The 24,822-nt window shown below is 42.2% G+C and overlaps 1 protein-coding gene across 1 annotated transcript; it reads right to left on the bottom strand.

Annotated features, from left to right (window-relative positions):
• Window positions 1-9,134: 9,134 nt before the first annotated feature.
• On the bottom strand, window positions 9,135-23,565 carry LOC106601475 (uncharacterized). Its single transcript, XM_082972887.1, has 3 exons — window positions 23,311-23,565; window positions 12,017-12,197; window positions 9,135-11,655 (listed from the first exon to the last, which is right to left on the bottom strand). Exons 1-3 carry the CDS (start codon window positions 23,317-23,319, stop codon window positions 10,442-10,444), a joined length of 1,404 nt encoding a protein of 467 aa, XP_082829013.1. The 5' UTR covers window positions 23,320-23,565; the 3' UTR covers window positions 9,135-10,441.
• Window positions 23,566-24,822: the final 1,257 nt, after the last annotated feature.

Here is a 24,822-nt window from a genome sequence, read left to right as displayed (position 1 = left end):
AAGAACTAAGCATGCTGTGTCTTGTAACAACGGTTAATGTAATAACTTTTAGATTTATAATGTAATAAAACCGGTAAATGAATTATCTTGATTGTTAATTATAATGAATTGTTATAATAATAACTTTTTCCATTTAATGTAATAAGTTACGTTATCAGGTGAGTAATAATTTATGAATAACTTAATGACTTCAACCGATCATGTAATAACACCTAAACCAATGTTTTAATGTATTACTATCCTAATGTTAATGCACATACAACACTCCACTAATTGCTAGGGCGTCTGATTGCTCTGGTATAGCTGTTCTTTATCTGAACGCTGTAACAAAGAAACTAACTGTAGTGTAAGCTAACTACAGATTTACTGTCACTTTTAAACGCTGAAGAAAGAATAGCTAACTATGGATCGGGTAAGTTTGGTTTACTTTTATTAACAGTATGCCTACTGTGGTGTATAACATGTCTAGGCCTAGTTATCATCTTTGATCTTCCATATCCATTCATTCCATTTGAACAGCTGGACAAAATAAACAATGATGGTAATAAAAACCAGGGATATTTTGTCCTTCAGCAAAGTACCCTACTTGCCTAAAGCACAGTTTGATACAAGGCAATGCGCAACGAGCAGGTAAAGTCAGAACCATGGATAAATAATGAGGCCAAGGCTACACCTTGCAGTAGCGGTGTGTGGGTAAATTCACCTGGGAAGCCATATTACAACCCACGTGTTGTGATAATTGCGTTTTTTGTTCTAGCCTGTTACTTCATATGCCTTGACACAGCCGTGACGAGACGACAGTGGCAGAATCATTTCGACCACACCTTTGTTAAATCATGAAACCGGAGAGCAACATCTGTCTTGTTAGGTTCACAAAAAATGTTGCATGTAACAAACAGTTACATGACCTACAGAATGATCAAGCAAGTTAATGTTCCCGACGTTTTCGGACAACTTAACCTGTTATGGCTAGGGGGCAGTATATTCACGGCTGGATAAAAAACGTACCCGATTTAATCTGGTTACCACTCCTACCCAGTAACTAGAATATGCATATACTTATTACATATAGATAGAAAACACCCTAAAGTTTCTAAAACTGTTTGAATGGTGTCTGTGAGTATAACAGAACTCATTTGGCAGGCAGAAATGTGAGAAGGTTTCATTCAGGAAGTGGCCTGTCTGACAAGGTGTCGTTCTTCTTGTCTCTGTTTATTGAAGAGTGAGGATCTTAGCTGTCCCGTGACACTTCCTACGGCTGCCATAGGGTCTCAGAAGGCGGTAAAAAGCTGAATCGTGGCTTTGCAGGCTCTGGCTGAAACAAAGTAGCGCGTTTGGGTAGTGGCTGGTTACAGTACTGTGAGACTCAGGCTCGTGCCCGCGTCGACCGAAAGCTGTGTTTTCTTTCCTCTGTTTAGCTAAATGGACATTCCCGGTCGGAATATTATCGCTTTTTTACGAGAAAAATGGCATAAAAATGGATTTTAAACAGCGGTTGACATGCTTCGAAGTACGGTAATGGAATATTTAGATTTTTTTTGTCACGAATTGCGCGCGACCCTGATTTACCATTTCAGATAGTGTCTGGGACGCACGAACAAAACGCCGCTATTCGGATATAACGATGGATTATTTTGGACCAAACCAACATTTGTTATTGAAGTAGCAGTCCTGGGAGTGCATTCTGACGAAGACAACAAAAGGTAATCAAACTTTTATAATAGTAAATATGATTATGGTGAGTGCTAAACTTGCCGGGTGTCTAAATAGCTAGCCCGTGATGCCTGGGCTATGTACTTAGAATATTGCAAAATGTGCTTTCACCAAAAAGCTATTTTAAAATCGGACATATCGAGTGCATAGAGGAGTTCTGTATCTATAATTCTTAAAATAATTGTTATGCTTTTTGTGAACGTTTATCGTGAGTAATTTAGGAAAATGTTAGCAAATTCCTCCGGAAGTTTGCGGGGGGTATGCTAGTTCTGAACGTCACATGCTAATGTAAAAAGCTGTTTTTTGATATAAATATGAACTTGATTGAACAAAACATGCATGTATTGTATAACATAATGTCCTAGGTGTGTCATCTGATGAAGATCAAAGGTTAGTGCTGCATTTAGCTGTCTTCTGGGTTTTTGTGACATTATATGCTAGCTTGAAAAATGGGTGTCTGATTATTTCTGGCTTGGTACTCTGCTGACATAATCTAATGTTTTGCTTTCGCTGTAAAGCCTTTTTGAAATCGGACAGTGTGGTTAGATAAAGGAGAGTCTTGTCTTTAAAATGCTGTGAAATAGTCATATGTTTGAAAAATTGAAGTTTTTGTATTTTTGAGGAATTTGTCATTCGCGCCACGCCTATCATTGGATATTGGAGCAGGTGTTCCGCTAGCGGAACGTCTAGATGTAAGAGGTTTTAACAACTATTAAATTAGTTACCGCAAATAAAACAGGCGCTGACTCCACTATTCAAGCACCATTTCAACTTCAACATCATCTTATCACCTATGCTTAGTCTACTACAGTGACATCTCAAATACACCAAAAACCAGGGATGCAACTTTCACGTTGTTAGGGTTTGACCAACTATTTGTGTGCATATCCTATATAATATAACAATCTGTTTGCATAACCTATATAATATAACACAGATGCTATAATGATAAGTTTATTAACTATAAGATAATTGAATACTGCTATATGTTAGAGGAAGTGGTTCATGTGATGGTGGGTCATGTGGACAGAATGCTGATGCTGTAGAAACAGGATTGTCTGTAGAATAATAGCAATAACATGATATGGGTGAAAGGTATATGCAGGGGGGTGTAAGGGTTTTAGAGAACTGTGCATTGTGAAGTCACAAGATGAGACATCCGCCAGAGACAACAGCTACGCCAGGAAACAGGAGTGTGTCTAGAGGTTGGGACCAACCTGCACGCCAACGATAGGCTGGAATAAGTCTAAACCATATTCTAGCCTCTACTATGACAGGCCCTCATGGAGAGGGAACTAAGTCTGTCCAGTATTTAAGGAAGAACATGTGATGTCATTGTAAGTTCTCTGTCTGCCCTGCGGGGTTTACAGGGAGCCCGTATATACGAGCCACACATTTACCATTCAAGTGTTTGCATTAATTAAAGTACAAAGAAATCAGAAGTTACTATGTGCTGACTATTTTGTCCTGATACCAGATTCGAATTGACGCAACTTTAACAACGTGCACATTTGTCCATTAAGAACCAACAATGTGCTACAAATCTCAGAGCTCTATCATACCTGGTCAGTATCTCTGTTGCCTGGCAACAATACAGCTGCTATTAGTTAACGTTAGCTTGCTTGTCCAAAGTCCAGCAGCTAAGTTATCCTCTGTAGCTAGCTAACGAACAGGCAAAGGAAGTTAACTAGCTGTAATTGTTTATGGAAGGTTTTTTACACAAATAATTATAGCCATTAGCTAGCTAGCAGACAACAGCTGACATCGACACTAAAGCTAGCTAACGATAGCAAGTTCACGTCCAAATGCCAGGCCTACATTTTTCCACAAAACATAACTAGCTAGCTAGCTACATCTGTTCAAATCCAAATTGTCATGCTGCTACCTTAGAATGCATGCAATGTAATGGAGTTTTCCAATGCTAGCTAGCTACTCCCATGGTCGCATACACATACTTTGCAGATCTTATTGCAGGTGTAGCGAAATGCTTGTGTTCCTAGTTCCAACAGTAGAGTAATATCTAACAATTCACAATACACACATCTAAAAGTAAAATAATCGAATTAAGAAATATAATAATATCAGGACGAGCAATGTCGGAGTCCACAGTATAAATACAGTACATTCTTGAGTATGTGGACACCACTTCAAATTATTGGATTTGGCTATTTCAGCCACACTCATTGCTGACAGGTGTATATAATTGAGCACACAGCCATGCTATCTCCATAGACAAACATTGGCAGTAGAGTGGCCTTACTGAAGAGCTCAGTGACTTTCAACGTGGCACTATCATAGGATGCCACCTTTCCAACAAGTCAGTTTGTCAAATTTCTGCCCTGCTAGAGCTTCCCTGGTCAACTGTAAGTGCTGTTTTTGTGAAGTAGAAACGTCTAGGAGCAACAACGGCTCAATCGAGAAGTGGTAGGCCACACAAGCTCACAGAACGGGACCATCGAGTACTGAAGCACTTAGTGCGTACAAATCGTATGCCCTCGGTTGCAACACTCCTTGCCGAGTTCCAAACTGCCTCTGGACGCAACGTCATCACAATAACTGTTTGTCTGGAGTTTCATGATATGGGTTTCTATAGCTGAGCAGCCGCACACAAGCCTAAGGTCACTATGCGCAATGCCAAGCGTCGGCTGGAGTGGTGTAAGACTCGCTGCCGACTGACATCTGGGTTTGGCGGATGCCAGGAGAACGCTACTTGCCCCAATGCACAGTGTCAACTGTAAGTTTTGGTGGAGGAGGAATAATTGTCTGGGGCTGTTTTTCATGGTTCGGGCTAGGCCCCTTAGTTCCAGTGAAGGAAAATCTTAATGCTACAGCATACAATGACATTCTAGACGATTCTGTGTTTCCAACTTTGTGGCAAAAGTTTGAGGAAGGCCCTTTCCTGTTTCAGCATGACAATGCCCTGTGCACAAAGAGAGGTCCATACAGAAATGGTTTGTTGAGATCGGTGTGGAAGAACTTGACTGGCCTGTACAGAGCCCTGACCTCAACCCCATCGAACACCTTTGGGATGAATTGGAACGCAGACTGCAAGCCAGGCTTAATTGCCCAACATCAGTGCCCGACCTCACTAATGCTCTTGTGGCTGAATTGTAGTCCCCGCAGCAATGTTCCAACATCTAGTGAAAAGTCTTCCCAGAAGAGTGTAGGCTGTTATAGCAGCGTTGTGGTCGGATTTACCAAAAGGAGGGCAAGGAAGAGCTTTGTACGCGTCTCTGTGTGTGGAGTACAGGTGATCTAGAATTTATGTTCCCTCTGGTTGCACATTTAACATGTTGATAGAAATGAGGTAGAACTGATTTAAGTTTCCCTGCATTAAAGTCTCCGGCCACTAGGAGCGCCGCCTCTGGGTGAGTGGTTTCCTGTTTGCTTATTTCCTTATATCAAATGTATTTATATAGCCCTTCTTACATCAGCTGATATATCAAAGTGCTGTACAGAAACCCAGCCTAAAACCCCAAACAGCAAGCAATGCACGTGTAGAAGCACGGTGGCTAGGAAAAACTCTCTAGAAAGGCCAAAACCTAGGAAGAAACCTAGAGAGGAACCAGGCTATGAGGAGTGGCCAGTCCTCTTCTGGCTGTGCCAGGTGGAGATTATAACAGAACATGGCCAAGATGTTCAAATGTTCATAAATGACCAGCATGGTCAAATAATAATAATCACAGTAGTTGTCGAGGGTGCAACAAGTCAGCACCTCAAGAGTAAATGTCAGTTGGCTTTTCATAGCCGATCATTGAGAGTATCTCTACCGCTCCTGCTGTCTCTAGAGAGTTGAAAACAGCAGGTCTGGGACAGGTAGCACGTCCGGTGAACAGGTCAGGGTTCCATAGCCGCAGGCAGAACAGTTGTAACTGGAGCAGCAGCACGGCCAGGTGGACTGGGGACAGCAAGGAGTCATCATGTCAGGTAGTCCTGAGGCATGGTCCTAGGGCTCAGGTCCTCAGAGAGAGAGAGAGAAAGAAAGAGAGAAAAAGAGAATTAGAGAGAGTATACTTAAATTCACACAGGAGACCGGATAAGACAGGAGAAATACTCCAGATATAACAGACTGACCCTAGCCCCCCGACACATAAACTACTGCAGCATAAATACTGGAGGCTGAGACAGGAGGGGTCAGGAGACACTGTGGCCCCATCCGATGATACCCCCGGACAGGGCCAAACAGGAAGGATATAACCCCACCCACTTTCCCAAAGCACAGCCCCCACACCACTAGAGGGATACCTTCAACCACCAACTTACCATCCTGAGACGAGGCCGAGTATAGCCCACAAAGATCTCCGCCACGGCACAACCCAAGGGGGTTGTTTGGATTGTTTCAGTAGCTCATAAAGAGCTACGCATTCTGATATGTTTTACTGTACTGCAAGTGCTATGGATGTATTGTTAAGGGAAACTTATTTTGTTCGTTGGAAGGCGGATAGTTAAGAGGAGTGACACGGGTACATCATCCTCCTTTGTATTTATGGGAACAAATATTTCCTAACACTGGATCCTATTCTTGGACAGTAAGAAGACTCAATGCAACAAACAAAAAAATTACTAATTACGGTCCATGAGTAACCTCAACCTTGTGGGTGTTTGGGCCAATAAAGGGCCAAATTCTACCACTGACTAGTCTCTCATGCCCCTATGAACGTGGACACAGGGCAATAGTTTTTAATCTAAACCAGCCCTTTTTTACTGGAGTACACTAACCCCTAATTGGGGCTCTTTTCTTGACCCACAGTAGCAGTTTACCAGATAAAAGTAGATTGTTGTAAGGGTGTATTACGTTGTCATATCCATTCTGGATTCGAAGTGGTACAATCATAGCTGAAAAATGCCTCTATGCATGTGTATACATTTTCCCCCAAGACAGAACTGCCAAAGGGAGTGGAGTTGCAATCTACTGCAGAGTTCTGTCATGCTATCCAGGTCTGTGTCCAAACAGTTCTAGCTTCTACTTTTCAAAATCCACCTTTCCAGAAATAAGTCTCTCACCGTTGCCACATGTTACAGACCCCCCTCAGCCCCCAGCTGCGCCCTGGACACCCTATGTGAATTAATTGCCCCCCATTTATCTTCAGAGTGTACTTTTAGGTGACTTAAACTGGGATATGCTTAACACCCTGGCCGTCCTACAATCCAAGATAGATGCCCTCAATCTCACCCAAATTATCATAGAAACTACTAGGTACAACCCCAAATCCGTAAACTCGGGCACCCTCATAGATATCATCCTGACCAACCTGCCCTCTAAATACACCTCTGCTGTCTTCAACCAGGATCTTAGCGATCACTGCCTCATTGTCTGCGTCCGTAATGGGTCCGTGGTCAAACGATCACTGTCAAACGCTCCCTAAAACACTTCTGCGAGCAGGCCTTTCTAATTGACCTGGCCCAGGTATCCTGGAAGGATATTGACCTCATCCCGTCAGTCGAGGATGCCTGGTCGTTCTTTAAAAATAATTTCCTCACAATCTTAAATAAGCATGCCCCTTTCAAAAAATGTAGAACTAAGAACAGATTACCATCCTGGTTCACTCCAGACCTGACTGCCCTTGACCAGCACAAAAACATCCCTGTGGCGTACTGCATTAGCATCGAATAGCCCCCGCAATGTGCAAATATGTTTCAGGGAAGTTAGGAACTTATCAGCAGACTCAACAGCCTTGATTTCTCAAATGACTGCCTCGCCTGGTTCACCAACTACTTCTCAGATAGAGTTCAGTGTGTCAAATCAGAGGGCCTGTTGTCCAGACCTCTGGCAGTCTCTATGGGGGTGCCACAGGGTTCAATTCTTTTCTCTGTATTTATTTTATTTTTCCTTTATTTAACTAGGCAAGTCAGTTAAGAACAAAGTCTAATTTTCAATGACGGCTTAGAAACAGTGGGTAAACTGCCTTGTTCAGGGGCAGAACAACAGATTTTTACCTAGCCAGCTTGGGGATTCGATCTTGCAACCTTTCGGTTACAAGTCCAACGCTCTAACCACTAGGCTACCTGCTGCCCCATATCAATGATGTCGCTCTTGCGGCTGGTGATTCTCTGATCCACTTCTACGCAGATGACACTTCTGGCCCTTCTTGCTCTTAAATGCAAGTAAAACTAAATGCATGCTCTTCAACCAATCGCTGCCAGCACCTGCCTGCTGCCCGCACCTGCCCGCGCCTTCTTCACCACGCTGTCTGTGTGGGTGGACCATTTCAGTTTGTCCGTGACGTGTACGCAGAGGAACTTACAACTCTCCACCCTCTCCACTACTGTCCCGTCAATGTAGATAGGGGGCTGCTCCCTCTGCTGTTTCCTGAAGTCCACGATCATCTCCTTTGTTTTGTTGACATTGAGTGTGAGGTTATTTTCCTGACACCACACTCCGAGGGCCGTCACCTCCTCCCTGTAGACCGTCTCGTCATTGTTGGTAATCAAGCCTACCACTGTAGTGTCGTCTGCAAACTTGATGATTGAGTTGGAAGTGTGCATGGCCACGCAGTCGTGGGTGAACAGAGAGTACAGGAGAGTGCTGAGAACGCACCCTTGTGGGGACCCAGTGTTGCGGATCAGCGGGGTGGAATGTTGTTACCTACCCTCACCACCTAGGGGCGGCCCGTCAGGAAGTCCAGGACCCAGTTGCACAGGGCGGGGTCGAGACCCAGGGTCTCGAGCTTAATGACGAGTTTGGAGGGTACTATGGTGTTAAATGCTGAGCTGTAATCGATGAACAGCATTCTTACATAGGTATTCCTCTTGTCCAGATGGGTTAGGGCAGTGTGCAGTGTGATGGCGATTGCGTCGTCTGTGGACCTATTGGGTTGGTAAGCAAATTGGAGTGGGTCTAGGGTGTCAGGTAGGGTGGAGGTGATATGGTCCTTGACTAGTCTCTCAAAGCACTTCATGATGACGGAAGTGAGTGCTACAGGGCGGTAGTCATTTAGCTCAGTTACCTTAGCTTTCTTGGGAACAGGAACAATGGGGGCCCTCTTGAAGCATGTGGGGACAGCAGACTGGGATAAGGATTGATTGAATATGTCTGTAAACACACCAGCCAGCTGGTCTGCGCATGCACTGAGGATGCGGCCGGGAATGCCGTCTGGGCCTGCAGCCTTGCGAGGGTTAACACGTTTAAATGTTTTACTCACGTTGGCTACAGTGAAGGAGAGCCCGCAGGTTTTGGTAGCGGGCCGTGTCAGTGGCACTGTATTGTCCTCAAATCGAGCAAAAAAGTTTAGTCTGTCTGGGAGCAAGGCAGAGCTGTTGTGAAGGGGTCTTCTTCTTTGGTATTCTGGCGGTCTGCAAACAATTGTTATAGATGCACGACTCAAACTGATTTGTCCATTTATCAGCCTACTATTTCGTAATGAATAGAAATAGTGATAACATACAGAACATGTAAGGGAATTCAGCCCTATGTTTATACAAGAGACCACAGGAAACTTCTTTGATCAGAGGTTAGTTTGTTTAATAAGGATTGCAACCCGGAGTATACACTTACAGCAATTTACAAACAACACACTCAGTTCTAAAGATGGTGTTTTCCCTTTTTATCCCCTACTATGGTTCACCCCACCCAGGGTGATGTCCCTTAACTATAATACAATATCAGCTCATAATTAATAGTTGCTAATACAAAGATGTTTCTGCTAGGTGGAGTTCAGCTTATTGTTATTTGCAGTTTCCCAATCCTTCTTCCGCTTGCCTGACCGAGCACCCTGTCTAATTGACTATAAGAACTAGATTAATTGTTGATTTATTTTTTTCAAATCAATGCGTGTCTATAACTGTGTGTATGTGCTTGTGTAAGAGTACAAGTGCATAGGTTTGTGTGTGTGGGTTTGCAATTAGTGGAGGGTGATATGTGCATTAACATTAGTGTAGTAACAAAACATTGGTTTAGGTGTTATTACATGATCGCTTGAAGTCATTACATTATTCATTAAAAAAGTTGTTAACTGGTACCGTAACTTATTACGACAACAATTCAACATTTTATCATATTAACCAACAATATATTACATTTACCAGTTTTATTACATTATAAATCTAAAAGTTATTACATTAACCGTTGTTACAAGACACAGTATGCATAGTTCTTGCCTTGACCTCATGGAAATTGTTATCCAATACATTATGGATTCGATTTAGTTTCATTTCAATCAATATAAAAATTTAAGTGATAACTTCTTATTTAGAAGATAATGGATTGAATTCATTGAGCAATTGAATACATGAATATACACCTATTGTTGAAACATTATTCTACATAATGACATTTAATAATAATAGTATCCTGAGTGTATGAAAGATACAATTATCAACACCCCCCCACACAGGTTCACTATGACATTTTCTATGATAACATTTATCCATTTAGATCCCAATGTGTGATATTACATAAACACAGGGGAGACCTGATCCTAGATCAGAACTGCATATTATGCTGCACAGAGGTTACCATGGTGATCAGACTACGGCAACTGTTTAAGAATGGGAGATGGATATGACTGTTCACTAGATGTTTTCTATTGATCCTTTATTTAGGGATCTGGAACCGGTGCCGGAAGGAAAGAAGATGAAATCCAGCATGTTTGTGCTTTCTGTTTTTTACTCATTGACCCTAAATAAACAAAGTTCTTCCCACCTAGACAGTCATAAGGTTCCTTCTCCAGTGTGTGTTCACTGGTGTGAATAAAGGGTCCCTTATTGACTGAAGCGCTTCCCACACTGATCACAGATATAAGGCTTCTGTCCAGTGTGTTTGCTGGTGTGCAGTCAGGCTCCCAGATTGAGCAAAGCACTTTCCACAATGATCACAGCTATAAGGCTTCTCTCCAGTGTGTGTTCGCTGGTGTTTAGTCAGGTTGCATACCTGATTGAAGCTCTTTCCACACTGATCACAGCAATAAGGCTTCTCTCCAGTGTGTGTTCGCTGGTGTGCAGTCAGGGTGGAAGCTAGAGCAAAGCTCTTTCCACACTGATCACAGCAATAAGGCTTCTCTCCTGTGTGTGTTCGCTGGTGTATATTCCGGTTTACTGATTGAGAAAAGCCCCTTCCACAATGATCACAGCTGTAAGGCTTCTCTCCAGTGTGTGTTCGCTGGTGTGTAGTCAGGGAGGAAGCTAGACCAAAGCTCTTCCCACATAGACAGACATACGTTCTCTCTCCAGTGTGTGTTACCTGGTGTCTAATCAGGGAGGAAACTACAGCAAAGATCTTCCCACACTGACCACAGCTGTAAGGTTTCTCTCCAGTGTGTGTTCGCTGGTGTATAGTTAGTTTTTCTGATACAGCAAAGCTCTTCTCACACTGATCACAGCTATAAGGCTTCTCTCCTGTGTGTATTCGCTGGTGTATATTCCGGGTTACTGATTGAGAAAAGCCCCTTCCACACTGATCACATCTATAAGGCTTCTCTCCTGTGTGTATTCGCTGGTGTATAGTTAGTTTTTCTGATACAGCAAAGCTCTTTCCACACTGATCACAGTTATAAGGCTTCACACCAGTGTGTATTAGCTGGTGTGTAGTCAGGTGGACTGACTGATTGAAGCTCTTTCCACACTGATCACAGCTATAAGGCTTCTCTCCAGTGTGTACACGCTTGTGTATGGTTAGGACTCCTGCACTAACAAAGCTTTTCCCACAATCAAGGCAGGGGTAAGACTTCTCCTTTGTACAAATTCTTACATTAGATTTGAAGGTGTTAGATGCAGCAAAACTCTTCCCACACTGATCACAGTGAATAATGAAGCCACTCCGGCTAGTGAAACTCTTCCCACAGTCAGAGCAGCAGTGGTGAGGTTTCTTCCCTGTACGTCTCTGCTGGTGCTTCTTGAGATGTTCTGATCTGGAGAGACTCTTCTCTGTCTCGTCAGCAACATGATGCTGTTGAGGCTCCCCAGATGATAAGCCCCTCCCACTGAGAGAACGGTACGGGGTTTCCCCTGTAAAACAATAACATTAAATAACTAGGTTGTCAATATGAGTCCATAAACAAATACTATTTAGCAGACTTACAGGAGAAATTAGGGTTAAGTACCTTGCTCAAGGGCAGACAGATTTTTCACATTGTCGGCTCAGAGATTCATACCAGCAACCTTTAGTAGTGGCCGAACGCTCTTAACCACTAACCTACCTGCTGCCCTTATGATCAATATACACTCAGTGGCCAGTTTATTAGGTAAACCCCCCCCCCCCATTCACGAAACTGGGTCAACAATTTACTGTCTACTGAGTGTATACTGCTTATCAATCAATTAACAGAAGTTGCAGAAAAGTCTCATCCACACACGCCATTGTTCTTACTTGATGAAATCAAATCTCCCTCATCCTCGTGCCCCCCTCTCACAGTTCCACTCTGCCCTGGTGTTTTCCTGCAGTCGACCAGCCCCACAGACACCCTCTTCAGACCCAGCAGTAAGGTGCTACCAGGAGAGTTGTGACCAGGGGACTCTGGCAGGTTGGAGGGGGACGGGCTAGCTCTGTCCTGGTGACCACAGGAAGTATTGTACATAGAATATCATTAGACCAAGCATTTGATTACTTTAGTCTAAATCTGATTGGAGATATTATAAGGATGCACCATTTTCCTGAAGTGTGTCATCGTTCACTACTTTCCACAAATGTAGCGTTATTTTCTAATCACTTTGGCAAATTTTTCTAAATGGAAGTGATACTTGTAATGCCCCCTGTCTTATGTTCAGAATCTTTGATTGAGCATTCATTGGAGTTGAACACATCTATCACCCCTGAGTTAGTCTTGGTTAACCCAGAACTAATGTCTCTCGTAATTGGTCAGCTGCTCGATTTAGTTCTGGGTTCATACGTGTTAGGAGGTGAGCTTAAGAGATGGACGCCAACCTCTGCCGAATCGTGATTTGTCAATATAACCAGAGGAAAAACCAAAACACCTGACCTGCTGCTGCTCATTATGATGTAGTATTTTTTCTACCTTTATTTAACTAGACAAGTCAGTTAAGAACATTTTCTTATTTACAATGACGGCCTAGGAACAGTGGGTTAACTGCCTTGTTCAGGGGCAGAATGACAGATTTGTACCCTGTCAGCTCAGGGATTCAATCTTGAAACCTTTGGGTTACTAGTCCAACGCTCAAACCACTAGGCTACCTGCCACACCCCCTAGTATTTAGAGCCAATTCCATAAATTATTTGGTTTTACCTTCCACCCTAAATTAAATGAATGTCAATTTATAGAGTTATCCCTATGTACAATAGAGCCACGTCTTTCTGGTGCCTTTTACAGCTTGTTCTAGCCTAAAGCATTGCAGAGTTATGCACCCTATGCATTTATATAATCAGGGTTTGGGGGGCTTTAGCCCCTCCCCCACCCCAAGCACCACACCACTGGAATGGCCGTTGACAAATATCCAACACATTGGCTAGTCCACCATCCAGATCAGAGCTGTAGATGCAATCAAGCCTGTCTAATGGCAGAGTTGTTAGTTTGGCACTGTTGATCAGCAGATTTGGATAAAAATGTCAAGACAGGAGAAGGAGCATACTGGAATCTGTTCTGGATGTTCGAACTGCAGTGCACAACATGCTGTTTACATGTGTATTTGCCCTCCTCCGCCCTCCCTTCGGCAAATCAGATCACGACTCCAATCTGCTACTCTCTGCCCATCCACATCGACGGGGATGGTCAAGTTCCTTTGTGTACGCATCACTGACAATCTGAAATGGTCCATCCACACAGACAATGTGGTGAAGAAGGCTGAACAGCGCCTCTTCAACCTCAGGAGGCTGAAGAAATTCAGCTTGGCCCCTAAGACCCACAAACGTTTACAGATGCACCATAGAGAGCATCCTGTCGGGCTGTATCACCGCCTGGTACAGCAACTACACCGTTTGCAACTTCAGGGCTCTCCAGGGGGTGGTGCGGTCTGCCCAACGTATCACCGGGGCACAATGCCTGCCTCCAGGACAGTTAAGCATCCAATGTCACAGGAAGACCAAAAAGATCATCAAGGTCATCAACCACCCGAGCCACAGCCTGTTCACCCCGCTATCATCCAGAAGGCGAGGTCAGTACAGGTGCATCAAAGCTGGGACATAGAGCCTGAAAAACGGCTTCTATCTCAAGGCCATCGGACTGTTAAATCACTAGCCAGCCTGCACCCAGTACCCTGCCTTGAACTTAGTAACTGTCACTAGCTCACCACTACCCAGTTGGGCTACCATGCACCTTAGAGGCTGCTGCCCTTTGTAAGTAGACATGGACCACTGGTCACTTTAATAATGTTTACATACTGTTTTAACCACATCATATGTATATACTGTATTCTAGTCAAGGCCATCCTATTCAACTATTGCTGTATATATATATACACACACAAAATTCAATAATAAGTATTCTACAGTTATGCTAAATATTCTATCCACATACTGTCCATAATGTCTATACATCCTGTGATGAAAAATATTATGTGAAGAGTAGCCTTAAATGTTCATTTTGTCATAAATAATCCTTGGTTCCTGCCTGTGCTTGGTAAAGATATGACCCCATCCTTAGGAGCATCTGGTAGATCGTCCAGAATATGTTCTATAAGTCAAGACAGGTGACGGTGCCAGACACATGCCGGAACCAACCCTATGAACGATGACTATGTAACATGTCTGTAACCAGTATATAAGAGATCTACCGGGACTGCCCCGAGGGAGCTACCTTCAGAACGGTGCTTTTTTTTGTCAGCCACGAGCATTAGTGAGGTCGGCCACGGATGTCGGCTAATTAAGCCTGGCTTGCGGTCTGCGTTCCAATTCAGCCCAAAAGTGTTTTATGGGGTTGAGGCCAGGGCTCTGTGCGGGCCAGTCAAGTTCTTCCACACCTATCTCAACAAACCATTTCTGTATGGACGTTGACAATGTCATGCTGAAACAGGAAAGGGCCTTCCCCAAACTGTTGCCACAAAGTTGGAAGCACAGGAACGTCTAGAATGTCATTCTAGAACTCCCTTCACTGTAACTAAGGGGCCAAACCCAAACCACGAAAAAACATTCCCAGACAATTATTCCTCCTCCACCAAACTTTACAGGTGGCACTATGCATTGGGGCAGGTAGCGTTCTCCTGGCATCCGCCAAACCCAGATTGGTCCATCGGCGGCGAGCCTCACACCACTCCAGCCGACGCTTGGGATTGCACATGGTGATCTTAGGCTTGAGTGCAGCTGCTCAGCTATTGAAACCCATTTCATGAAACTCCCGACGAACAGTTATTGTGCTGACGTTGCGTCCAGAGGCAGTTTGGAACTCGGTGGGGAGTGTTGCAACTGAGGACGGACGATTTTTACTCGCTGCGCGCTTCAGTACTCGGTGGTCCCGTTCTGTGATCTTGTGTGGCATACCCTTCTCGATTGAGCCATTGTTGCTCCTAGACGTTCTACTTCACAATAACAGCACTTACAGTTAACCGGGGAAGCTCTAGCAGGGCAGAAATTTAACAAACTGACTTGTTGGAAAGGTGGAATCCTATTATGGTGCCACGTTGAAAGTCACTGAACTCTTCAGTAAGGCCATTCCACTGCCAATGTGTGTCTATGGAGGTTGCATGACTGTGTGCTCAATTGTATACACCTGTCAGCAACGCGTGTGGCTGAAATAGCCAAATCCAATCATTTGAAGGGGTGGCCACATACTTATGAATGTACTGTATTTATACTCTGGACTAATATTAACATATTTCTGAATTCCATTATTTTAGATGTGTAACGTTATTGTTGTGAAATGTTAGATATTACTGCACTGTTGGAACTAGGAACACAAGCATTTCGCTACACCTGCAATAAGATCTGCTAAGTATGTGTATGTGACCAGTACAATCTGATTTTATTTGTTTTCTCAGCTACAGTTGGAGTTGTGTCCTGTCTGACAGTGAAATATGGCTAGCTCTTACCATAAGCTTGAACTATAGCGTAGCTAGCTAGCGTTTGTGGTAGAAATTACAACATTGTTATTCAAATGACCTTTTATATTAGAATATTCTTCAATTAGTACTTTCACACTGTCTATTGGCGTGAGAGGAGCCTCTGAGGCTTAATGCTGGCAGTTGATTTACAATGCCTTGGTGATAAGACTACACTCCACTGCATGATTAGTGATTAGTGTCTGTGTGAAATGCTGGTCTGTCTGCCAGGGCCAGGCAAACTCAACCTCCAGTTTCTCTCCCACATCACAAATGGACACTGGATTTCATCTGTTGTGGGAAGGACCCAGTGTCCTATGCATTATCATTTCTGTATAAACAAGTAGTAAATGACCTAGAGACAGACATTTGGCACCATGTAAATCTTGCTGTCTGTTGCTTGAAAGCCCTTGTATAATTTCACATCTTTTTCATGAGGAATCAGGAGGACTATAAAAAGTTGTAACCTACCCCTGCTTATTTGGGCTTTTAACTCTACACCATTGGGTGACCGTTAACGCTCCATTACTGCAGTAATTTTTAATAAAGTTTGATGATTTTGTAGAAATCTAAAAGTCTCTCCTTTTGATTAGAATAACTACCACGACACGTTGCAGAAGTCCATTGCATGCATTGTAAGGTGGCAGCGTGACAATTTGGTTTTGAACTGATGTAACTAGCTAACCATGTTTTGTGGAAAAATGTAGGACTGCCATTTAGACATGAACTAGCTATCGTTGACAGCTGTCGTTGTCTGCTGGCTAACTAATGGCTGCAGTTATTTGCGTAACAACCCTTCCATAAACAATTACAGCTAGTTAACTTTCTTTGCCTGTTCGTTAGCTAGCTACAGAGGCTAGCTGCTGGACTTTGGACAAGCAAGCTAACGTTAGCTAATAGCAGCTGTATTGTTGCCAAGCAACAGAGTTGCTGACCAGGTTTGATAGAACTCTGAGATGAAGCTGAAAATAAATTAGTATCAGAAAAGCTACAAAAAGGTCGCACATCATTCGTTCTTAATGGACGGAAATGTGCACGTGAGAGCGAGAAATGATCAATGTAATAAAAAATGATGCATCTACAAAATGTGTCAATCCGACAAGTCCAAAGGTCACTTTATGGAAGCTATATCTCTGACTCCCTGATCAAATTTAGGATAAATAAAAACAAGTGTTGTTTTAATCCAAAGCAAGAATTTGAGCTAAACAGGTACAGAAAATACTCTAAACTCACGACTATAATGGAATGGAATATATTATAATAATAATAATTGTCCAAATGACATTTTTTGAAAATGTGTAGGTAGTGAGATGCGTATAAAAGTAACTAGTCAAAAAAAGAGTAATAATTTGAAAAGGGGCAATTAACATGCTGGACTAGCGCATCGTTAGCCATGAATTAAAGGCTATCGAGCGAGCATTTTAGCCAGGTTGCCTAGCACAACAAACCATGGATAGACACATCATATTTAGCTTAGGTTGATGGGACAAAATCGTTAATTGCATCTTTTAGTTGTCACTGTTGTAGACTAAACCTAGGTGATTAGATTATGTTGAAGTAGTGCTGGAATAGTTGAGGCAGCCCCTGTCATCTTTGCGGTAACTAAATCAATAGTTGTTTAGTAGTTAGAAAATGTCGGAAACATTAACTTGCTTAACTATGTTATTTTACCCACTCAACGCTACTGTAAGGTGAACCTTGGCCTCATTATTTCTCCATGCTTCTGAGGTGTAAAGACAGACGAAAACGTGAAATGTATGAAATGAACGCTACTGTGTGAATTAAAATGTAATGTTTGGATTGTTTGAATAGCTCATAAAGAGCTATGCATTCTGATATGTTTTAATGTACTGCAAGTGCTATGGATGTATTGTTAAGGGAAACTTATTTTGTTCGTTGGAAGGCGGATAGTTAAGAGAGGAGTGACACAGGTACGGTCCTGTCATTTAAATTGAGTTGATTAGATTATAATCTGGGTGTTGTCCAATTTTTTTTTTTTACAAGAAAAGGGCAAAGAAATGTTAATTCATGTTGTACGTGAGTTTCTGCTTGAATTTGGTTAAAAGGAGAGTGAACTTGTTAGCAAGCTCCTGTGTGTCAGTTTTTTCTCTTAGAGATTGATTGTTCTGAATTTAAGACACGTGTAACCACGTTAAATCTATTGCTGATAGTCATTTACTGAGTAGTCTAATTTATCATGCATTTCCTATACACTGTAATTATTTGAGTGGTAATTGTTTAGTGACTAATACATTCCATTCGTTAAATTGAGTAAATGCATTCCTCGTTTTACAGAGTAATTTGTCAACAACTCTGCAGTGCACGCCATTCCAGCTGTGTGGCGCTTGGGGACGAGATCATTATTTTTCTTTTTCTTCTCCTCCTTTGGTGGGTTTTATCGGCAGTTGGCATTCAACGTTATGGTGCGTTACCGCCACCTACTGTACTGGAGTGTGGGCCAGAGACCGGGAGAAACTAAATCCTACCTGCCAGCCCCGTTGCTCTTAAAAAATATAATATATTTGAGACTATATCTAATGACGTTCTACTCAATATACTCTTCAAACTCATTTCCTGTATCCCCTTCTCCCTCATACTAGATCTCATCCTCTCTCTTTCCCTCCAATAATGTCCACACCGTATCAATAGTATCAATTCATGCTCCACTGTCTCTGTTTCCTGGCAATACAAACATTTTCCTGTTGGAAGCTTTCCTATCACATGTAAGGTTTTATTCAACTGTCTGTGTCCCACCCTTAATCTTGTAAATATAGCCTCTTCTCTTCTGTACCTTCCTGCCGTTCTCCCCTCCCAAACTTTCCTCTGTACTTGAAATAAAATGCCTGCCCATAGTATCTATTTTCCACTGCTCCTGCCATTTCTCCACCTTCACTGTCCATATCATGCTTTTTGTCTCTGCCTTACTCATTGAAACTACCACATCAACATCCCCACTACTAATGCTTGTTTAGCCAGTACATCAAATGCCTCGTTCCCCTCCACTCCCACACGAGCTGTGACCCATGTAAATATTATCTCTATACCCATTTGTTTACTCCTGCCATGGGTTTGTAGCACCTCATAAAGCAGGTCTTGTCTGCTACGTGATATAAAAGGACGGGAGACTCCTTAGCACTGCACATGAATCAGAGCAAATAACTACTCTTTCTGGCTTAACTTCCTCCACCCACTGCAAGGCCAACAGTATGGCCATCATCTCCGCCGTATATAGAGCCAGTTGATATGTAATACGTTTCCTGAGTCTCACCCCACATTCCTGCACTACAAATGCTGACCCAGTACGTCCTGTCCTTGGATCTTTTGAACCATCTGTGTAAATGGCCACAAAATTCTGATACACAGTATCCAGACATCTCTTAAACCAATCAGATGGATCAACACCCTCCATATCTTTCTGTAGTCTCTCCAATACTTCTAGATCTACTACTGGAGGTGGGAGGAGCCATGGTGGATTCACAGGGATAGCTCAGGGCTAATGACCCCAAACCCTGATTATGTAAATGTATAGGATGCACAACTGCAATGCTTTCGGCTAGAAACAAGCTGTAAAGGCACAAGAAAGACATGGCTCTATTGTACAAGAAAAACGGCACTGAGGTAAAGACAGTTTCAGGTTGGATATTCGACAGATATATTCCTTATGTCCACCAACAGCAGTTAGGGACCGTCAACATAGTGACAAATCAAATTACCCTTCTATATTAGTTTGTCCATTTTCATCTCACACGTTTGTACATTAATTTTTTAATAGCTCCTTGGTCATGTGACCTAGTGACTTCAATCAAGGTTCAGAATGCCCACTGACTACCCTTCTATATTGCACACCCATTAGCTAGTCCATTTTCATCTCACAAGATTTGACATGATTTTTATTTTATTAAAAATATCAATAGCTCCTTGGTCATGTGACCTAATGACTTCAAACAAGGTTCAGAATGTCCACTCAGTGGGCCTACACATTGCACACCCTTTAGTTAGTCCATTTTCATCTCACATGATTTTACATGAATTTTTCAAAATGTAAAATTTCAATAGCTCCTTGGTCATGTGACCTAATGACTTCAAACAAGGTTCAGTATGTCCACTGACTTACCTTTTATATTGCACACCCTTTAGTCTCACAAGATTTTACATTAATTTTCTAAATGTACAATTTCAATAGCTCCTTGGTCATGTGACCTAGTGACTTCAAACAAGGTTCAGAATATCCACTCAGTGGGCCTACACATTGCACACCCTTTAGTTAGTCCATTTTCATCTCAGCCACGCTCAAGGTACAAAACGATATCATAACCACCATCAACCTGGCCAAGGCTTGACTCTGTCAATCACCGTATTCTTATTGGCAGACTCAATAGCCTTGGTTTCTCAAATGACTGCCTCGCCTGGTTCACCAACTACTTTGCAGATAGAGTTCAGTGTGTAAAATCGGAGGGCCTGTTGTCCGGACCTCTGGCAGTCTCTATGGGGGTACCACAGAGTTCAATTCTTGGGCCGACTCTTTTCTCTGTATATATCAATGATGTCTCTCTTGCTACGGGTGATTCCCTGATGCACCTCTACGCAGACGACACCATTCTGTATACATCTGGCCCTTCTTTGGACACTGTGTTAATAACTAACCTCCAAACGAGCTTCAATGCTACACAACACTCCTTCCATGGCCTCCAACTGCTCTTAAACGCAAGCAAAACCAAATGCATGCTTTTTAACCATTCGCTGCCCACACCCGCCCGCTCGACTAGCATCACTACTCTGGACGGTTCTGACCTAGAATACGTGGACAACTACAAATACCTAGGTGTCTGGCTAGACTGTAAACTCTCCTTCCAGACTCATATCAAACATCTCCAATCCAAAATCAAATCTACATTTACATTTTAGTCATTTAGCAGACGCTCTTATCCAGAGCGACTTACAATAGTGAATGCATACATTTCATTTCATGCATTTTTTTTTTTGTACTGGCCCCCCGTGGGAATCGAACCCACAACCCTGGCGTTGCAAACACCATGCTCTACCAACTGAGCCACAGGGAACAAATCTAGAATCGGCTTTCTATTTTGCAACAAAGCCTCCTTCACTCACGCCGCCAAACTTACCCTAGTAAAACTGACTATCCTACCGATCCTCGACGATTTCATCTACAAAATAGCTTCCAATACTCTACTCAGCAAAAAGGATGCAGTCTATCACAGTGCCATTCGTTATGTTACCAAAGCACCTTATACCACCCACCACTGCGACCTGTATGCTCTAGTTGGCTGGCCCTCGCTACATATTCGTCGCCAGACCCACTGGCTCCAGGTCATCTACAAGTCTATGCTAGGTAAAGCTCTGCCTTATCTCAGCTCACTGGTCATGATAACAACACCCACCCGTAGCACACGCTCCAGCAGGTATATCTCACTGGTCATCCCCAAAGCCAACACCTCCTTTGGCCGCCTTTCCTTCCAGTTCTCTGCTGCCAGTGACGGGAACGAATTGCAAAAATTGCTGAAGCTGGAGACTTACATTTCCCTCACTAACTTTAAACATCAGCTATCTGAGCAGCTAACCGATCGCTGCAGCTGTACATAGTCCATCTGTAAATAGCCCACCCAATCTACCTACCTCCTCCCCATATTGTTTTTAATTTACTTTGCTGCTCTTTTGCACACCAATAACACTACTTACACACCATCATCTGATCATCATCATCTGCTCATCTATCACTCCAGTGTTAATCTGCTAAATTGTAATTACTTTGCTACTATGGCCTATTTATTGCCATACCTCCTCACGCCATTTGCACACACTGTATATAGACTTTCTTTTTTTTCTATTGTGTTATTGACTGTACACTTGTTTATTCCATGTAACTGTGGTGTTGTTTCTGTCGCACTGCTTTGCTTTATCTTGGCCAGGTCGCAGTTGTAAATGAGAACTTGTTCTCAACTAGCTTACCTGGTTAAATAAAGGTTAAATTAAAAAAATATATAAAAAATGTGCGAAATTGTAACTATTTTGCCACTATGGCCTATTTATTGCCTTACCTCCCTAATCTTACTTCATTTGCACACACTGTATATAGACTTTTCCATTGTGTTATTGACTGTACATTTGTTTATTCCATGTGTAACTCTGTGTTGTTGTTTGTGTCACACAGGTTTGCATTATCGTAAGAGTAGGGGTGTTAACCCCGGTGTCCTGGCTAAATTCCCAATCTGGCCCTCATACCATCATGGCCATCTAATCATCCCCAGCTTACAATTGGCTCATTCATCGACCTCCTCTCCCCTGAAACTATTCCCCAGGTCGTTGCTGTAAATGAGAATGTGTTCTCAGTCAACTTACCTGGTAAAATAAATAAATAAAATTATCTTGGCCAGGTCGCAGTTGTAAATGAGAACTTGTTCTCAACTGGCTTACCTGGTTGAATAAAGGTGAAATAAAAAAAAAGAAATAAAAAAATACTGTATGTGGGAATGTCTTATGTCCATCCTACATGTAGTGTTGGTACATGAAATATTCCTCAACTGCATATATCATAAATTGCTACTACAAATAGAAGTATTATGTTCAACAACTGACATTTTCAGATATTATTTTGTCAACACACTTTGGTGCTTACAATTAATTCTCTGTTGTCATAGATTTGGTGGGCACTGTCATCTGTGATCTTTGTGATATGACTTTCTTTAAGCACGTACTGATGAAACTGTCACTTAATATTTTTTATTAAAGTCTACAAACGCTCTACATTTATTCACTATGTGATAGGGTTGGATGCTATATGCTACTTTTATTATTGTCCTGTAAATGGTTCAGTGCCTATAATTTAGGCTGTGTGTAGAATTGGGCATATAGGAAATTACCTCTACTAATAAATTACTACTAGATTATAGTGATAAGGAAAACAGCATACAAATTTGGCTTGTGTATTCAGTTGCCTATAACTAATCAGAATTCCAAAAAGAGAATACTTCAAAATGAGAAGATCCTGCTATGGAATAGACGACAGGGTGGACATAAAGTGGAAAGGAGGGGAAATAACTCACACCATGCAGCAGGACACCTTCAGCTACGGGGTCTTTGTAATGCAGGTTTGATTGTTATATTTTCAATAATGAATGGTTAGCTGTTATGTGACAATTAGGTCAAAAACTCTATTTTATTTTTTGTTGTAGATGGAAAGCGAAGGAATGTCCTTTGGAAAGCGAATGAATGTCCAAATCGTGAAAATAAGACCTGTGCAATGTTGTGCGCAATTATTCCAACATAATGACACTTATTTGGAGTCTGTGGCTCAAGTGGTTTGAAAGCTATTGAGGTTTGAAAGCGCGAATATCCGACTTGAAACTGTCTTTACCTCGGTCTCAAACCGCCAATGCATAGCATCAGCAATCCAGGGTTTATATACATCTTTGGTGTAGCCTATGCCTAATTATTTCTCCCTGCTTCTGACTTGACCTGCTGCTGGTTGAGCATTGCCTTGTATCATCAATCTGTGTGCGATAGGCTGGTAGGCTACTTGGCTGAAATTACCACTATGGTTTCTTTTGTCTAGCTGTTCAAATCGAACTCATGGATGTGGAAGATCACACGTGAAAACTGTACCTAGACATTTTATACACCACAATAGGTATACTATTAATAAAAGTCAACCAAACTTACCCGATCCATCTTGGAAGCCAATGTTTCTTCAAAAAAAAAACGACATTAAATGTGTATGCTACAGTTACTTTCTTTGTCACAGCGTCCAGATAAAGAAAATATATACCACACCTTTATACATCTCAAAACCCAATTTAAATTGTGACAAATAAACGTCTCATGTAGACTAATCTTACAATAGAAACATTCTGCAAAAGCCTGTGGAATTCTATTCGATTTGAAAACTCGATAGAGGCAGGAAACAAAGAACTTCCTGTTGATGCTTTTCAGCTTCTTCTGTGGTGTTTAAGAGGTGCCGCCACCTACTGTACATAGTCATCAACACCTCTCTTCAAGTGGGTGAGGAGGTTAAGGGAGTCATTATGCTCGCAAATAGTTTTGTATTATATCATTAATCTATTTAAACTGTACATTATTACATGTTTCAGTGTTTTCGGATCACGTGTGGTTGTATTATTTTTACATTTGCAAATAAAATCTAATTAAAATCACAAATCTAAGGTATTTATAGAAACAACAAAAACAGAAATTCTTTGCTATTGTCTTTCAAATTAGCTCATGGCTAGATGGCTTTATAGGGCTTGTAGCGGTTCTCTGAAAGGAAGACGCAAAAATGGCTCGCCAATGGCTTAAAGCGGTCTTATGAGTGCAGGCTAAGGGACTTCTATTCGATCAAATAAACCTCACATAGCAAATAAGCCATTCGTTTTTTGCTTGACCAAATTCAACACTTTCATTGACCTAGGGCGACAGATTTGCCCTCGAGATGGCCTCTTTGCCTCTTCTTATCTGACAACGTTCTCTTTGAGCGAACAGATATTTTTATTGGTTGAGGCCCAGTAAGAGTGGCCTCGTAAATAAAATACCGATTACAGCTGCGCTGTCCTTGCAGTGAAACAGTAAAGTCTGATGTATGTTCAATCCGACGTCTGCAGTGGCCATACAGCATTTACAACGATGCAACCTTGGCAGAAGTCAGGGCATTCATGCTTTCTGCGCTTCACGGAGCAGAGCTGTTGTGAAGGAAAGGGTCTTCTTCTTTGGTATTATGGCGGTCAGCAAACAATTGTTATAGATGCACGACTCCAACTGATTTGTCCATTTATCAGCCTACTATTTCGTAATGAATAGAAATAGTGATAACATACAGAACATGTAAGGGAATTCAGCCCTATGTTTATACAAGAGACCACAGGAAACTTCTTTGATCAGAGGTTAGTTTGTTTAATAAGGATTGCAACCCGGAGTATACACTTACAGCAATTTACAAACAACACACTCCGTTCTAAAGATGGTGTTTTCCCTTTTTATCCCCTACTATGGTTCACCCCACCCAGGGTGATGTCCCTTAACTATAATACAATATCAGCTCATAATTAATAGTTGCTAATACAAAGATGTTTCTGCTAGGTGGAGTTCAGCTTATTGTTATTTGCAGTTTCCCAATCCTTCTTCCGCTTGCCTGACCGAGCACCCTGTCTAATTGACTATAAGAACTAGATTAATTGTTGA

This window comes from Salmo salar, chromosome 03 (genome assembly GCF_965601325.2).
Source record: "Salmo salar chromosome 03, fSalSal1, whole genome shotgun sequence".
NCBI classification, from domain to species: Eukaryota; Metazoa; Chordata; class Actinopteri; order Salmoniformes; family Salmonidae; genus Salmo; species Salmo salar.
This window is presented reverse-complemented; position numbering and strand designations above follow the sequence as displayed.

Coding starts and splice junctions, on each gene's coding strand:
- LOC106601475 (XM_082972887.1), bottom strand. Junction 11,656..12,016: donor GGGAGATTTGATTTCATCAA/GTAAGAACAATG, acceptor ATTGTTTTACAG/GGGAAACCCCGTACCGTTCT.